General features: G+C 41.6%; 1 protein-coding gene across 9 annotated transcripts in view; it reads right to left on the bottom strand.

Annotated features, from left to right (window-relative positions):
* The window catches only part of SETX (senataxin), a 185,346-nt gene that overhangs the window by 70,824 nt on the left and 95,328 nt on the right, over positions 1–19,194 (bottom strand). For all 9 annotated transcript variants that reach the window (XR_015062741.1, XR_015062740.1, XR_015062753.1 and 6 more), the window contains 2 exons: positions 10,517–10,619; positions 983–1,156 (listed from right to left, as the gene is read on the bottom strand). Coding sequence is in view for 2 of the 9 variants with exons in the window: in XM_085899765.1 (XP_085755891.1) it covers positions 983–1,156; positions 10,517–10,619 (277 nt within the window). In the remaining 7 variants the exon portion in view is untranslated. The remainder of the gene's footprint in view (positions 1–982; positions 1,157–10,516; positions 10,620–19,194) is intronic.

Here is a 19,194-nt window from a genome sequence, read left to right as displayed (position 1 = left end):
CTCTGTCTCTCTCTGTCTCTCTCTGTCTCTCTCTGTCTCTCTCTGTCTCTCTCTGTCTCTCTCTGTGTCTCTCTCTCTGTGTCTCTCTCTCTGTGTCTCTCTCTCTGTGTCTCTCTCTCTGTGTCTCTCTCTCTGTGTCTCTCTCTCTGTGTCTCTGTGTCTCTGTGTCTCTGTGTCTCTGTGTCTCTGTGTGTCTGTCTGTATCTCTATCTCTATCTCTCTCTCGACGTGTCCGTGCAGCGTTCATATCTCTCTGGACATGTCCGTGCGATGTCCGTCTCTCTCTGGACGTGTCCGTGCGGGGTCCGTCTCTCTCCGGATGTGCTCGTGCGGGGTTTATCTCAGGGCGGTATTTGCAGTATGACCGGTATAAAATGGACTTCAGACATTATTTTGTTTCCATCTTCACCATTATTCTCTGCAGAAGCATTTTGGTGAGACAGTATGAATTGTAATTAATGCTCCACCACACGTCTGCATTCCCTTCCTCTCACCTCACCTCACACCATCTTCCCTTCACTCACCCCACCTCACTCTCCTCACTCCTCACTGCCCCAACCCTCCTCGCTGTCCCACCCCTCCTCATTGCCCCTACTCTCTTTCTCCGCAACCCCTCTCTCCCTCCCCCCTCTTACTATTCCCATCAGCGAAGCGACGGGTGGTATTTGTTAGTAAGTGAATAAAAATGCAGTACCATCAGGAAGTGATCCTGAGGAGTGGTAATCTTTCTTACATGTCGATTCAAGTTGTACTGAACACATATGCAGTAGTCAGTTGATAAACTTTACTCAATGCTACTCTACTTGACTCTCAAGGAAATTATAAGTCTAAAAGATGGCACTGGTAACATACGAGAAAACAACTGAGTTCAAATGACTTGTTTTGAAATTTAGTGAGTTGCACTACAAATTTAAAGGGGGTACGTCAACAGAAGCAAAGCAAAGCCATTAAAGTGAACATGGTGAGGTGTGTAAATCCTTACGTGCTCCCTGCCAGGAACATCTCTCGACATAAGCAAGATGGCATTGACAATCCGAAAATGGCAAACAGCCGGGGCCGCCATCGCCATCTATCTCCGCTGACGATGGAAGCCAGATCAATAATAGCTTGTCTTCCGACAGGTGAATTTGTTCCGACTCAAGATGCTCCACCTGACCTGAAGACATCGATTATGTGGAAAGGAGATGCAAACAAAGTATCGACATTGCTAAGAAGCAAACAAAATGAAGTGTTTTTAAAGCAAGGAATTTTAGTGGTCTATCATGAGGCTTTTAGGGAAATGTCACTTTTATGCAGGCTTCAAAGTCATCTGGTTATATTTTAAGAAGATTTTCTTCTTTGTTTGTATGTATGCAGCACAAGGCTGTGGGGTAGCATTGTTGGCTAAGGGCACAGCTATGCCGCTGATGCCCTCTACTGGTTAGGGCAGGAATTTAGAATTTGGCCATGATGCCGGCGATAGCTCGCAGACTCTTCGGGAAGAACACCATGGGATCGTTAACACCCACCAGCGAATGCTAGCAGATGGGACGCTTGTTTAACATCCACCTGAGAGACAGCACACACGCACACATTGATGTTTGTAAATTGTGGCAAGCTTTATGCAGTTTCCTGTGAGATTACACACTCTCTGTTCTGTCTGCCACTTGGGTGCAAGTGCATGGCAGTGACCAGGTACAGCAGTACGCGTAGGTTTACCAAATACAATTTGGGCAGGTGAATGGCTGCCAACACGTGGAGCATTAAACCACTCCAGCAGTTTGAGACAGAACTCAATGGTCAAGAAATTTGGTAAATTACCGCGAAGAAAATTGTGGACCACCATCAGTGCATAATCTCACAGGAACACGGAGGTCTGCAAAGAAGCTACGTAAAGAGTGGATGAGCAACCGTGTCGTGGCACACGTGTTAAACAGGTAAGGTACACACAAGGCCAGCCAGACAAGCGATCAGTGTACACAAGATAATCAAGCCCAGCATGCGTGAATAAATCAACGGATTCATCCTCAAACTCAAGCATCGGTGATGGATCCCTGATCAGAGGTTCCCATTGCTGTGAAGGTTGCCTCACCTGGCATTTGGCACAAAACTTGGTGATGTTGACTATGTTGCCGTTTATGTTCGGCCAGTACACAAGCTGATGGGACCATATCTTCATACATTATATTCCTTGGTGTGAAGCGTGCAAGGGATTGAGCACATCTCTATGGGCTGCTGCAGGCACAACGATGCGAGCTCCGTGAAGGACAAGGCCACCGCCCAGTGATGGATCAATGCAAATACCGAATAATTCCTGAACACGAGGATCAATAGCTCCTTTGTCGGAGGGGAAACCGTCAGTGACAGTTTAGACAAGAAGGAGATAGACAACGTCGTTGCAAGTAACATCCCGTAACTTCTCGAAGATGGGATCCGGAAAAGGGTCTCCTGATGGACGACCGTCGATTTGTCACATAGCAAAGGCGCCAATTTTATGAATGGAAAATTCCATTCATAAAATTGTGGTTCGTACACTGGATGATGTGAAAGTGTGCCCGGAAGTGTGTGGTCTGCACCTCTTTGCCAGGTGGTGGTGATGTTGTACGGTGTCAGTTTTCCGACAATGCGCTGCAGGCGAGGGTTTTCAGTGGCGTCCAATGCATACAAGTTGAAGATAGGCACCAGGGGGTCCATGGTCCACAATGAGATCGAATGATGAAAGTCCCATGAGGTACTGCTTACATTTAGATGTGGCCCAAGCTACCGCCAATGCTTCGAGTTCAATCATGTCATACCTGGATTGTGCCTAAAGGATGACAGGATCCACACTTGGATCAATCTTTGAGGCTCACCATGTAGCTGTTTGATAATTTTATGGCTTCTACATTTAATTACACGAGCGCGGGCCCGTACGTGTCCGTACGTGAAAAAAAAAAAAAAAAAAAAAACAACCTTTCAAACCGCGTGCCAGAAAAAACAAACACACAGGCCGTTCCTTCGCTCTCGCGTGCCCATACGTGTGTGGCCGTACGTGCGTGGCCTGCCAAGCGAGCAGTTCGTTCTTCATCCGTTTCAGCTGCACGACGCCTTGTCACGTGAGTAGCGTCGCGTGTCAAGTGAGCAGCTCATGCTTCGTTAGATTCCATTGCGCGTGCATGACGCACAGCTTCGTTCCTTCGCTCTCATAAACGACGACTGGATTGGGGCATTGTTTCAATTAGATCAGACCAACCGTATCATAAATGGCCATAACTTGGGAAACACACTCAGGTCCCCAGCGTCAATTGTGACGTCATATCAAACTAAGAAGAAGAAGAATTGTGACATCAATTGTGATACGTGAAAAAAAAAGAAAAATAATGACGTCAATCGTGACGTCATAGCACTGTGTCCTGTCATTGGTTTGGTAAATAAATGGCCATAACTTGGGAACCACTTGTCCAATTAATATCAAACCTTGATAAGGCACATCCACAGATCCCCAGCAATATACCTGGCAAGTTTCAATGAGATCGGACCAGTGGTTGTCGAGAAACAGCGGTCGCAGACACAAAGACAGACAGACAGACACAGATTGCTGGAATTATAGATAGACGAGTACACCTGCTCCCTACAGGAGCTAGGGTGTCCCAAATATGACCGTTTTTGAAATCACACACAAAATTTATGTTTTATCACTTACCACAAAAACTCAATTACTGAAAGTGCAAATCATGTTCATGATGTTACGTGTCCAGCTCGAGGCACCGCAGCTAGTGGACCGGTTACCCGGAGGATGGCACAGCAGAAAATAGTCACAAATGTGCCTTTTAAAGGAATAGTTATTAATCCTCATTGTTGAGCTTAAAAACAAAAATACAGTAATGATTAAAAGCAACACTTAATGGCTTAGCGAAGAATCCCCAAATTAAATACATACATACATCACATATCTCAATGCAGCTATAAGCTAACTTATGACTCTCAAGGTGGCATCTTTGCTCAGTTTGTAAAATGAACTCCAGCAGGTTATAAATAAGTGAAGGGTCAGCTGTGAGCACGTTCAAAAGGATCTTGCCCTGAGGCTGTGCAAAGGTTGATATGAAGCCGATATGCCAGTCATGTCTAAAAAGTCCTCAGAGGGTGAAGCCTTGGCTCACTGATGTATGCAAAAGAACCCGATTCCACAGGTCAAATTGTGAGTCGTTGAAAACGGGACTTCACGCTGTGAAGGAAAATGGGTACATGCAGATGAGGAGAGAATGGAGGAATGGGAAAGCTGCCATCTCACCAATGCCAGCGAGGAAAGGCCTGCTCTGAAGTCATCTCCGAGACAACAGCAGTACAGCATCCGACAAGTAGATTCGACGAGGAGAGGGAGTTCAGCAAATAATACCTCACCGGGTATAATAAAAAAAAAGTAAAGCTGAATCTCCATCAACCACCAAGCAGCAGGGTGAAGTTGGTTCTTTGTAGTCAGCGAATGGGGTCGCTGAACCATTTCGGGTTTGCATACAGTGGACCCTCGATTCCTCCTTTACTGTTTGAGTCGGTTTTTAAAATGAATTTCGCCATGTGAAATTCAGTACAGCTCAGGAGATTGTGCCTTTTCTTCTTTGGTTTTGCCTTTCCTTCTCTTTCGACATTTTTCCTCTTTCCTGCCTGACGCAAACTGTCTGTGCTTTCAGTATATTCTACAAACTGTCAATGCCTCTTCCATCACGAGTTTATCGATGGCAAGGCCACTGCAGCTGCTGTCGGTGTCTCTTATGTCATGTTGTGATTTCTTGACGCTGCTGCAGCCTTCGTTGGTGTCATTGCCACCCGACAGGACATTCCACAACCAAGCAGCCAAAACAAACTTCACCAAAGTACATTTAAAACAGCCTTCACCCAAGCACAATTAAAATTAGTATACAGTGGACCGCAAAAATATTTACCCCCTCCAAAATTTTCACATTTTGAGGCCACCTGAGCTCATTTCATGATGCTTTCAAATGAAACCCAATATATAGAGTCTTCACAAACTAATCTAAAGTGATAAAGCTAAACAATGCAGATAAAATATGAACAAGTTAGATAAACAGAGAAAAATCAGATGATTCTCAGTTGCATAAGTATTCAACCCCCATTGCCAAATTAACCAGAAATCACTTCAGTAGCAAATTATTTCTTTGAAAGGTTACAAAACAAGTGCAATAGGTTTCACCTGTATGTAATCCAGTGGTTTTACTGAAAAATTAAGCTCTCCCACTTATCTAAGGAGTTTTAAGGTGCAACTCGCTTGGTCAACAAACCGCAAACATGAAGACCAAGGAGCTTTCCAAAGAAGTAAGACATAAAGTGGTGGAGAAGCACCGTTCAGGAGAAGGTTATAAGAAGCTTTCAGCCACTCAATATCCCTTTGAGTATGGTGAAATCCACTATTAGGAAGTGGAAGACATCATACCACCCAGACTCCACCCAGATCAGGTTGCCCATCCAAACTCAGCAGCCAGGCAAGCAAGAATCTGGTCTGAGATGTCACTGTAAATAAAACAATTACTTTGAAAGCCAAGATGAGGGGGTTGGGGGGGGGGGCTGCGTTTGGTCCTGGTGCCTGTGGACTCACCTTGACCCGCAGTACGGTGGAGTGAATCAGCGATTCAGGCTGCATTTTGTCCTTGTGCCTGTGGACTCACCTTGCAGACGAGGATACTTTCGAATAGAGAAACTTTTTAGATGGTGAGCCCTTGATTTTAAAACTTTCATTTTTGTGGGACACCCTAACAGGAGCAGTAGGAAAGGTCACGTTATTATCCTCTCTGGGGTATAGAGATTACAGTAGATCTAGGCTCGGGTCCATCATTCTGTGGGGGACGCAATAAGCATATGCCTCAAGAACATCGGGTTTCCTCTTGTTAAGTTTAGTGTTGAACAGCAGTAGCGACTGTTTAAAAAGGTAATCATACGTGCTTTTGGTTTATAATTTTTTAACTTCTGGTCGGCTTTCCCCCACAAAATGCCACGATAAGCTATTTATACACATTAACACAGAGTTTGCCCAAGGAAGAAAAACCCTTTGGGGAAGGGGGGAGGGGGGGGAGGAGACGGGAAGGGGTATTATTAGTCGGCTGCTAATATTATTTTGTCATCACATTAATATAATGTTATTAACCTCCGCCATCGAAGATCGGAGGTTACTGTTTTCACCCCTTTCTGTTTGTTTGTTTGTTTGTTTGTTTGTGAACAGTATTACGGAAAAACTCCGACGGATTTCGACAAAATTTGGTGGGGGGGGGGTAGGTATGGTCCAAGGATCATGCCACTAGATTTTGGACTTGGTCCCCCCCCCCCAAAAAGGAATTGTTAGAGAAAAAAATTTTTTTTTGCATTTCTACATGTTTTAAGTGATTTCCAACCCCCCCCCCAAAAAAATTGTTGGAGAAAAAAAATTTTTGCAACTTTTTTTTTCAACAAAATTTCGATTTCTTTTTTGCATTTCTACATGTTTTAAGTGATTTCCAACCCCCCTCCCCCCCAAAAAAAAAAGTTGGAGAAAAGAACAATAACTCTGTCAGCACTGTTGACATCATATTTAATGAATAAGATATAAGGTTCATTTGAGTGACCCAGCAGTATTGGCGGTGGAGGTTTTGCACTCTCCTGAGTGCTCCCCCTCCAGTTATCATTAGTGTTGTTACTTCTGTTATTGGAAGTGGCCTTGGTAAAATGTCATAAGTTATCTATACACCTTAAGATGGATTCCGTCCATCCAGATGGACTTGGATTTTGAACAAAATATTAGAATTTTTTTTTTTTGCATTTCTACATGTTATAAGTGATTTCCAACAAAAAACATGCCAAAGTTATAATTGCGGCTGATTTTGGAACTTCAGGTGGATATACCCACGTAAAATCATCTTCTGTCTCAAGGAATCTAGTTATGATGAATGAATTGAGTATGTAAAAGTTAAAAGTAAAAGGGAAAGTTACAAACTATAACTCTGTGAGCACTGTTGACGTCAAATTGAATGAATAGGATATCAGGTTCACTTGAGTGGCCTAGCAGTATTGGCGGCGGAGGTTTTGCACTCTACAGAGTGCTCCCCCTCTAGTTATCATTAGTGTTGTTACTTCTGTTATTGGAAGTGGCCTTGGTAAAATGTCATAAGTTATCTATACACCTTAAGATGGATTCCGACCATGGTAAAAAAAAAAAACCCTTGAGAGAGGGGCAAATGAAGTCGCTACACCCTCCGTCATATGACCCTTAGCCCTCCTGTCAAGGTTGGTTGAGATTGGATAAGTAACGACCAAATGTATCACGGTCAAAAATACACACAGACAGATGGACAGAGACACCATTTAATTACATTTTAATGGCAGATGCACACGACTTGGTCTGATGAGATAAGATGAGACATTTATCAAAGCAGACCTGTACAATGAACAATTATATAAAGTGAAGAAAGATAGGTGCTTCACTTGTATGAGGTGTGTGGTTTCAAAGGAAAAATAAATTGCTGTTGCATTGAGTTTTGTTGGATTCGCTAGATATCACTTATTGTTGGGTTTTCCGTGTGTGTGTGTGTGTGTGTGTGTGTGTGTGTGTGTGTGTGTGTGTGTGTGTGTGTGTGTGTGTGTGTGTGTGTGTGTGTGTGTGTGTGTGTGTGTGTGTGTGTGTGTGTCTGCAACGCGAGGCTCCACAGCACAAACCAGCAAACCGATTTCAATGAAACTTGGCGACAGGTGCCATACACGCTGGGAATGTGCGCGTTTGAGTTTCGTTGCTAAGCAACCACCCGTTGCTACGCAGTGGCCGAAAAACCGCACGTTCACTATTTTCAATACTTGTCCTACAGTTTTGAATGTGGAGAAACGAGACTTTGGAATTAAACACTTCGAGATATGTAGAAAATTTTACTCGAGCTGATTTTTTGATTCAGGTTTTATTTTTGAAATGGTAGTCCTTCAAAAATAGGGTGTCTATTTACCATCATTTAATGTGTGTATACAGTGTTTGTGAGGAACTACACCGTCGTTCCACCTTCAATCTCTCCTCTATCCAAACGTTATTGACCAAAGTGAAAAGGATCCAAAATAAATGGAATCATCGGTATTTCTGTCTTTGTGGATCTCTAATAATATGGTATAAATCAAGTTATGTGGAATTTGAAAAATGCGTTAAAAAATTTTTTCTACACCCCCCCCCCCCCCGTTATGTTATCGTCCGCTACACCGCCAGGTTCATTAAAAACAACCGACCAGGAAGTCTTCTCGCGCTACTCACGGTCTGGTTCGTATTTCCCTGAACATCTGTTCTGTTTATGGTTATTTTTTCTCTCTCTCTCTTCGCGTTTTTTGTTTCGTGTTCTTCTGACGTCCACTCTGTTTGCCATCATCTGAGGTAATGTCAACAAAAATAGTGAAACATTTTATTTTTTACTTAATTTGTCCCTAATTTACTCGAGCCGAGTTTTGATTTTGGTTTTATTTTTCAAATGGTTGTCCTTCAAAAATAGGGTGTCTATTTACCGTCATTTTTCATGAGGAGTGCCAGTTGGCAAAATACGCAATAGGAAAAATCTTGCCAGGCAGAGGAACAATTGTATGTGAACCAATACGTCTTGGCAATGAATCTTCGTCAGTGGATCAGTCAGAATGAAAAGCATCGCATCCAGCGCTTCGATCATTGCGGATCCCTCGTCGCCTACCGGCTTGAATATTGTAAGTTAATAAAGATAACATTGTGCGACCAAAGCATGATCAATCAATTATTGTGGACGAGATCCTGGCACTTGATGAGTGGGAAATACGTGTACTTTTTTTTTTTTTTACAGCCAGTTAGCTTTTTTGCAAGCTCCATGCAATCATGGTTCCCTTCTTGAGGCAATGTTTTATGGCTGGATGCCCTTCCTGACGCCAACGATGGTCACCTCTTACGACACACAGGGCTATGGCACACCTATTCTAACCGGGGCAGACACCGGGACCAGTACACTGGTACTTATTTCGCCGACCTCAGAAGGATGACAGGCTGAGTCAACCCCCTGGTGTTAATTCAGTGGAACAACGGGACTCAAACTCAGGACCCTAGGACCCCAAGGCAGCCACCCTCACCACAAGGCCAACACCAGGCTGGAAAATACGTGTACATCATACGATATTAAATAATTAGTGAGCAAAAATTTGGGAATGTACAAAAAGGGCAAAGAAAGCTTCAATGAAGTGCTGAGTTACAGCACAGAGGTTTGATCATCAGTGCAAATGATTCACCCTCTAGTTTTTTTGTTGTGCCACCAATTGCATGCGCTGCTGTCAATAGCACCGTGTTAAGAGGGATGCAGACCAGTGGCCTTCTGGAGCTCATACGACTGGCATTAAAGCATATTTGCAAAATGTCGAGGTTGAAATTTGATGGTCGATTGCTTTCTGCAGGTTTTTTTGGAGAGGTTGTGCTGTTAAAAAAAAAAAAAGTTCCTTTTGACAAGGGTAAACAAAATAATGATTCTTATCCATATTTTGTAACCTTTAGGCAACTAAATGAGGTGTCTCCATGAACTGTGGAGTCTGACAGTACCTTCTAAGAAACAACAGCAGTCTGATAAGTAACAACTCCCCCCCCACCCCACCCCCCCCCCCCCGCACAAACCACCTTCGGCCCTCACAAACCATACCACAAAGTGAACAAACTCAAGTATTAAATTATGCTTCGCTGAGATCTGAGGTGTACTATAATATATACGGGATATTGGTGCGCTGAAGCAGTTTCTTGGCATGGGTTATGTTGGGTAGTTGGCCATTGCCTTCCCAACAGTCAGGGAAAGAATCTGTAATTTGCTCATGGTACCAATGAAAGCTCACCTAATCTTCACGAAGGACACCGTGAGAACTTTAAAGTACCCAAACTAATGCTTGCAGATGTAACGCCGAGTTTAACGTCTTTCCGAGGGACAGCACACACTGGTACCTTACCTTACCTTACCTGCGAAACACCGGGACAACAGTTTATAGGTGGGCCGAGATTCAAATCCAAGCCAGACAGCTCAGAGGCAAGTGTGCATTCCTCAAGGCTGTCCTGCCAGCCCAAGTTATGCTTTGCCATTCCGAAACAGACTCAGACCACATGGGTGACCAACTTATAAATGTTAATGACATGGATGGCATGCAGATTCTGTGGGAGGTGTGATTTGCATGTTAATTTCCAGGATTGCTTCGTTCAGGTGATGATAATTTCAATAACATCCATACCCTGACTGCATTTCTTTCCTCCATAAGCATGGTTTGCATACACGTGATGACGAACTTTCTAAACAGATGATGAAATTTTTTTCTAAATTTCCATGATTTATTTCACAGTTCAAAAGTTGTTGCTTAATTATTGTGAGGAGGACCAAATTACACATGGTTCAAACATGGGAAAGGTCCCAAGTTTGACAAGTCTATGTTAGGTCAGGTCCATTTTTGGCAAACGGCCAAGCCCGCACAATGTGGTGAATGTTTGTCCCACTTGAACATTTTCATGAAGTGAATTTATACATTTAAATACGTGGCATGGCAGCATTCTTTTCCATACCTTCAACTTTCCCACAAAAAAGCTTCTGCGAATAATGGTAGCTGTTAAGCTTCATCTCCAAGTAATGGCCATTACGCTCTTGCTTGGCCAAATCCCGTACCACCTTTACAAAATGAAAAACAAAACAAAACAATAAGTATTCCTAATTTTAATACAGGAAAAAGTATCATTGAACCAACTTGTGTAATAATTTAGAACTACTTCCTGTTAATGTAATTACTCCATGTTTATCAATATACAAGCAAAAGTACCCATCACTCTACTGATGGAGTTAATCAAAAGACAGCAAGTTGTACTTCACAAACATTCTGCTCTATTCACCCTATGATTTGCCCTCGATCATCTTCCATCTACTGGGAAGTCAGCTCACATCACCGTCATCAACCACCCTCACTGCTTATACCTGGTGTGAGCAAAAATCACTTCCGTTTCACTGCGGTTTGAACCTCCACTTAAAATGAGTGGAATGAAACATTTTGAAAATTTATAATTATTTTCACGCAGTTTTCAACGTCACGATAATGCATATCGAGTTGTTTAAACTTACTTTAAATAAGAAGATGATGATTTGTAACATTGAATGTCAGTGGGTGGTGCCATACAATATGCATTTACATAGACAGAAATGGGGACTTGTCCACACTCTCAACCCCCTCCCCCATATATGGTACACAGACAGAAACAATACTTTGGGTACCCTTAGGCAACATGCAAAATTCAGTTGGATTTGGTTCAGTAGTTACCCCACGCACACAAAGTGAAAAACAGGGTTAAGCAATTGGTTCATGGTTGTCCATCCGTCCGTTATATCAGTTTATGATCGAGGAACAACATATTTAAATCGAATGTTATATTTTGAACATGGATCGAAACATGACTAGGAAGACAAGTTTGACGTTTTACCAAATCTTGGCTCCGAATTCATCCAGATCACAAATGCAGAGGAGTGAGATAATATTTTTACTCTGTCTGCCTGCCTGGCAGTTAAACAAAATTGAAAACCAGAAATACTCTAGTAGCTCATGGTGGTTTTGTATGCACTTGTATGTCCAGAGCTAAACTCTTCAAAAATCATCTAATTGAAGGTCATTGAACAATTTTTGGTTGTTAACACATTCGCCACTGACGGAGAAATAGGTGAAATGGCCACGCCTCTTTTTAAGCGAAGTACTACCACCCGCCATTACTGCATCTCCAGAACCGTTGGACCTAGAAGGTTGTGTGACCACTCAAAATGTTCAGAATGACCACATTATGGGATGGGGGGGGGTCAGTAATACATTTCGATGTCCAAAAGTCAATTGTTTTTAAGATATTTGCCAAAAACTGATTTCAACATGTTACGGACTTCAATTATTCATAATTGTTCCTTCATCTTTTGTTCAATTACATGATTCCTGAAGAGTTCAATTACCTGACTCCTGAAGATTCTAGGTGGGCAATAATCTGCATTAAAAAGATTACAATTAACCATATTATTCCTTTGTTGTAGGAGGCACTAGGTGTTCAAGTGTTAAAGAGTTCTCTGATGGCAAGTAATTCTACCTTGGATCCCTGCTTGCTGTTACTATAACATGGTATGATTTCATTATAGTTGAATTAGGCACATTAAAATCCTCTGAACAAAGTTTTTGAATAATAACTGCGTCATCTACAATTAATTACGCAAAAAAATATTTTTTTTTTTTACAGGAAACTTTAGTTTCAAGGTCAGCAGCCGAAGGGGTTTTTGATGGGACTTCATGCGTTATATGCAACACTGCTTCAGGAAAAAACGTTAACAGGTAAATTTCAGATGTAATAGCATCAGAACCCTATTTGGCCAACTGATGAACAATGCTTCCCTAACCTCACAATGTCTATGGATGAAAAAGTGTGTACATATATATATATATATATATTATATATATATATATATATATATATATATATATATATATATATATATATATGTGTGTATACACAACGCCATGCTTGTAAAAATTAAATCTTTGGTACCTTTGCAACACAGGTAGATGGACCCTATTATTTTGGTGATATTTCATACATATTATTTTTCAGGAACTGATGATGGGCGTGCCAAAATCCGGATGGCAGCAGAACAATTGGATGATTCTTTCGTCATCTCAAGAATAAACGCATACAGCAACACATTTCTGTACCATCTGAAGCCGAAAGCCTGTTATTCCACTTACATTCTGAAGTCGAAAAGATCAGCCAAAACGAAAAGCGAGCCAGAACTTGTTGAAGAGGGGAAAGCAGTGACAGTTATAAGGCCCCCAAAAGATGAAAGAAGAGTACTAGATCCAGTTGCAAAGGCATTGGAAGGAAGTGTGTTATATGTGACAGAGCAAGAGAGAGTTGTGGTGATAGGAATCGGGTGTTGTATCGCATCTCAGAGTCTGACAGAGCAGCATTGTTTCTAGATGCTTTGAACTTTTATAAGAATGAAGTTAAGACAAGATGTGCTTTTCTGGATACAGCTGGTGATGCGTTTGCTGCAGATGTCTTCTATCATGGGAATTGTTTTCGACAAAACTTGCTAAAGTATACTTGCACCACTGAATGTAAAGATGGCATCAGATTGAAGAAGCCTGATAAAGCCTCCTTATCGAGAGAACTAGTCAATCAACTTCCAGAGGAGAAAAGGAATATCAAATGTGATGCTCAGATGACAATAGTGGACTTCATGACACTTGTGCAAAAACTACCAATGAAAAAGATGGGCCTTGACACATTTGAGCAATTGGCTGAGAGTCTTTCCAACAGCATTCTTGCTAAAGGTTCTGAGTCCACAAGAATAGACATTATTTTTGATGTTTATCAAAAATCATCAATCAAGCAAATGGAACATGCACAGAGTTCTTCTGAAGAAATCACTATCACCATTAGGTCTGACAATCAGAAACTCCGTCGATCTTGATATGATGTGGAGCTCAATGTTGAACAAAGTAAGGTTGCAGGAGTATGTCTTCAAGTGGATGCTGCAGAATGTTGTGTCAGAAAAGGAAATTATCTTTGGAGGTGTATATGGGCGTGAATGTAGGAAACTGTTAGCTGGCACTGAAACACAGATCGCAGAGCTCTCAAGCAACCAAGAAGAAGCCGATGACAGAATCATGTTCCATATTAATGATGGTGTTGTGAAACACGGGGTTCAATCAGTCTTGGTTGACTCACCTGACACAGATGTCTTTTTCAACCTCATCTTCCACTTCAAGAAAACCTGGCAACTACAAAAGCTGTTTGTAAAGCTTGGTAACCGGAAAAACAAGAAAACTGTACCAGTCCACCTGTTAGTTGATCAACTGGACAACAATTTGCTGTCGTGTCTCCCAGCCATTCATGCACTTAGCGGGTGTGACAGTACCAGCAAGGTGGGTCCAAAACTGTCTGGCATGAAAGCATCCATGGATCTCTCCCTACTGGAAGGGTTTGGTGAAGAGGAACTGTCACCACAGATGATAAGTAATGCTGAAAAATTCCTTGTGTTTGGATTAAAGAAGACCGACTGTTCCACATTCGATGAGTATCATTGGGAGCAGTACCACAACTCCAAGAAAGAGCTCGACTTCAACGCTATGAGAACACATAAAGCGAGAATATCTGCAGTGTAAGATGTGGTTTCAAGCTCCAAATCCTGCAGTCACCAAACCAGATCCACGCCAGTATGGTTATAAAGCAACAGATGTTGGAATTACCCCTGTGCCAGTACCGTGCAGGCCCGATGACCTGCCCCCTCCATGCAAATGTCCAACATAATGTATGAGTACCAAGATGTGCACTTGCAGAGGAATGAACATAAAATGTGTGGTGTTTTCTGGCTGTAGTAAAGGCAAAAGTGTAGAAATCCACATAATTAAACTCTAAAATATGGACAATGTGTAAAATTACAACAGGTAATATAATAAAGGGTCAGAACTGCAGTGTGTACCATGCTGAAATCAGTTTTTGGCAAATATCTTAAAAACCATTGACTTTTGGACATGGAAATTTATTACTGACCCCCCATAAATGTGGCCATTCCGAACATTTTGAGTTGTCACACAACCTTCTAGGTCCAACAGTTCTGGAGATACAGTAATGGCAGGTGGTAGTACTTCGCTTAAAAAGGGGCGTGGCCATTTCACCTATTTTGCCGTCAGTGGCAAATGTGTTACCAACCAAAAATTCTTCAATGACCTTCAATTAGATGATTTTTGAAGAGTTTAGCTCTGGACATACAAGTGCATACAAAACCACCATGAACTACTCTCGTAAAAGCATCTGAAGATGTAAAGCCTGTCCATGTCCGCTTTGCAGTCTGACTTCTTCTGTATGCTAAACATGACAAAAAGTCAATAATAATAATAATAATAATAATAATAATAATAATGATAGACTATTTAAGGCGACCTTGACCTTTTGATCTAACAAAACCCCCAAAAAAACAGAATCGGCTTCTCGCTTTTCGTGAACAAATTAAGTGACCCAACATGCAAATTCTTAAAATTTCATGTCAATCGGATGAATATTGATGATTTTATGCAACCTTGACCTCTGACCAAAAAAAAAAAAAAACAATCAGCTTCGAGCTTTTGATTGATGAAGCAACTCAGTGATCCAATATGCAATTTTTTTTTTATTTTAATTTCAGGTCAATTGGATGAAAATTGATTTTATGTGATATTGACCTTTTGATAATTATTAATTTGACTTCTCCATATTCTAATAATAAAGTTTTGTTGAAAATTTGATGACAAAAGCTCAAATGGGAAAAACGATATGGCCCAGAAGACACGCAGACACGGACACACGGACACACACGGACACACACACACTGCATGGGGTACAGGCTAAAAATAATTCCAAACAAAAAAGTTACTGTTTTTCAGGAAGTTACAAAGGATACAAACAACAGGCATGAATAACTAATGTGACATGTTAGATTGGGTGATGTAATAGGCACTGGGTAAAACAGTGGTAAAATGGGGAATTAATATATCGATATGCCTTAAAACCTCATTAAACATTTATTTCAATTTAATTTGAAATAAATGTGACATGTGAGAGGGACAATATCGGAATGAAGAAGACTGCCAATACGGCAATGTAAGTGAACTTCCGGATTTTTTTTTTTTAACAATCTTTAAAAATCATCATTTTTGTAAAAATGGAAGTACTGTGTATTGTATAATTAAATACTACATGTGGTAATGGTGTTCTATGAACTCTAGTAAAAAAAATGTTTTGTTTGATTTTTTTAGTTTTTGAAACATTATAAACGGACAAACAGACATAAACTCTCCTAAATGTACAGTGCCTATAGAAAAAAAAACCTACCAAAATTTTCACCTTTTGTTGCCTGAAAGCCTGGAATTAAATTGCATTAATGGCAACTTTGGGATAGTTACAGGCCTTTATGGAAAAGAATGGTCACTGTGTGCAAGTGACAACAGTATCTAAAGCACTCCACGAGTCTGGCCTGTACAATAAGGTGGCAGGAAGGAAATAGTCAGGTTCCTTGTGTAATTTTTTGGAGAGTAGCAAACCTATAGATTTTTGAGAAGTTTAAAATCTATTTTAATAAAAAAATGATGTTTCACATTTTTTCAACTTTTGGAAAGGTTGTTTTGGGGGTGAAAAATGCTTTTTTTTGAATTCCAATTTTTAAAAATCTGAAATAATACAAAATAACCAACTGATGATGGATTACTGTTAAATGGCTTACAATGAATTTTATAAGGTAATAAAATGTTGCATTTTGACTGTCGGTTGCCATGGAAACAGCATTTTTGGAGTGGAATTGCCATTTTTTAATATATATTTTTTTAAATTATATTTTCCATCGGATGGCCTAAATAATTGTTAAATATAGTGACCATGACTAACTTACACATAAGTATTATGATTTTCAAGTATTGGAACAGTTGGTTGCCATGGAAATGGCCATCTGTGCAATGAAACATTGGTGTGTCTGCTGTTCAATATCAGAAGGTTTCGGCACCTTCAGTAGTAAAACGTTTGATTTTAAGTTTTTGTAGTTTGATGTATTGCAAGTGTGATCTTGTCGGGAACAGAGGTGACGCCACGTCGCGACGCCATGCCATCGCCTCAGGTTACGGTTGCTGGGCGTGGCATGACGTCGTGAAGTGGCGCGGCACGCGTCCAAGCACGTGCAGCACTATGACGTCATTTTCAGTTCGCTTCGTTTATTCTCGATTTATTCATGAGTTTACATCGGAGCTTCGTTTCATCATATTCGGTTTTGAACACCTTTCCTCCTTTTTTCGGTAAGTTGTGATAGCCTTTGAGGCGTATGTACCTTTTTGTCATTTTATGTTCTTCTGTATGGGGTAGGACTATGATGGTTTGAATGGCCACGGGGTTGGAGGTTTTAATTGCGTTTCCTGTTAAGCTGGGAGTTGGAAGTCGGGCAGTCGTCATGTTATAGCTATGTGTTTATCCTTTTTCTATTATTTCGGGTTGATCTTTAAATATGTCCTTATGTGCTGGTTCGTGCTTTCATTTATCCGGAAAGAAAGTCACAATCAATGTAATCAGTCACTGACGTATTTTGTTCCATGAGATTAACTGCTGTATAACAGGATAGGATTAGGTTAGCTTTGTGCCTGGGGGTTAGAATTACAGAGTGAGTCTATTTGGAGTTTCCATTTAGTTTACTGGCATGTAGTTGGAGCTCAAAGCAGGCAATATTTCGGTCACCAAGAATACTATCCCATTTGTATCGATCGGAGCATACCATGCTGTTGAACATCTGAACAGGTTGCTGAAGGTTCACTCTGGTCTGATTGGCATATCAAATAATGCAAATGCCAGACAGCGATTCTTCTTGGCTGCACCTGAACTGTCACGCCTGTCTTGCGAGTTTAAGGGACAGTTTAGTCTGAAGGAAAGTGAGATCACTGAGCACCATGGCCTGTCTCCAAGTGTCGTCAAGCATGAACACAATGCAATTGACCGAATCAAGGCTGCCATACTTAGTCATGAAAATACATTTGAAGTTGAGGGTAACCAGCTCTTCAATGTGGTCACCCACGTTTATGTGCCAGAAGAATTTGTACCACAGATACTGAACATTGATGAAACGGGACAGAATCTCTATGAAGATTTTGTTGCTAAACGGATCAATGGTGATGTCAGCCTATGGGCGCCAGTGAAGAAGGAGAAGAACAGAATGTGTATGTCTGGCAATACAATACTAACAATCAAGATCAGGGACAACACAGTAGATCTAAAAGAAACCAAGGATTTGTATGGTAGACTGATGGTACTCTCCAGATCCAGCAGGGACGTCAGCCAGAAGGATGCAATTGGCAACTTTGAATTCGCTGTGACACCGAGGGCCCTGTTTGCACCAAACGGTAGCTTACTGTCATGCACCGACAAGTCAAAGCTAATCCACAACTTGGAGAAGTTTGCCAACAAGGAACAGTCTTTACCAGAAGATGAGCTTGATGTCACGCACATGGTACCAGCACCCGCTGATGCTGTAATTGATGGCAGTACCAGCACGAAGGTCACAGTCGTGGATGGAATGGTAGTTGCCCAGAAAATGACCAAGAAACCAGCAATCGTCGTGACAGTGAAGGACCTCAGTGAATGTTTCAATGATAGGGTGATGAGTCTGACCAGAGGCTTCGACCATGTAATTCTTGTTTTTGACACATACAAGCAAGATTCCCTCAAGAGCACAACCAGAGACAAACGACATCAAGGAAAGGCACCAGTCCAATATCAGGTCAAGGATGATACCAGTATCAAACACATCACGATGAGTCGATTTCTGTCCCATGATCAAACCAAGGCTGATCTGATGGAGTACTTGGCAGAGAAAACTCTAGAATACAACCGCGATTCAACAAAGGCGGTAGTCGTTTCAGCATCTGAGCGGACGTCGAGCAACAGGGGACTCCAATTTGAGGTGAATAACCACGAGGAGGCCGATACGTTGATGATCCAGCAAGCAAAAGCTGCATCACAGCAACACACGGGAGATATTGAGCTGACGATATTCTCACCTGATACGGATGTTCTGGTTCTTGTCATAGCAAACTATCATCTCCTGCCAAGACACACATCTATCTCAATGGCATCAAGCATTGTCAAAATCGAGCCAATCTGGAAGGCCCTAGGTGAGGAGAGAGCCCAGGCATTGCCAGCCTTCCACGCATTCACAGGTGCCGATAATACTGGGCGGTTCGCTCGACATGGTAAGGCAAAGTGGTTACAGTGATGCTTGAAGGCCAGTCACGACATGGTAGATGCTTTTGCTATGCTCTGTAAGGATGCTGAACTGTCAGAGGACCTATACACAACCTTAGCAAGATTTGTCTGTTCAGGTTATTGTCCAAGTGGTGTCAGTATTTCCAGCATCCCTGAACTTCGGTGACATCTCTTCTGTAAGAACATGGCTGAGAATGACAAGTTACCACCAACTGTTGGTGCTCTAAGGCAGCATATCATGCGGGTATATATCCAGGCATACGTTTGGGGTCAAGCAGCAATTTCTCAGCAAACATTTCTTGATCCATTAAAGAATGGCTTCCACAAGGACACGAGTGGTCATCTCAAACCAACAACAACAGACATTCACCTTGCACCAAAGGCAATTATCGAGATAAGGTGCCAGTGCAAGACAGAATGTTCATCACAGAGATGTTCCTGCAGGGCCAAGA

This window comes from Eptatretus burgeri, chromosome 1 (genome assembly GCF_056783735.1).
Source record: "Eptatretus burgeri isolate ZD-2024b chromosome 1, Ebu_testis_v1, whole genome shotgun sequence".
Classification (NCBI taxonomy): domain Eukaryota; kingdom Metazoa; phylum Chordata; class Myxini; order Myxiniformes; family Myxinidae; genus Eptatretus; species Eptatretus burgeri.
This window is presented reverse-complemented; position numbering and strand designations above follow the sequence as displayed.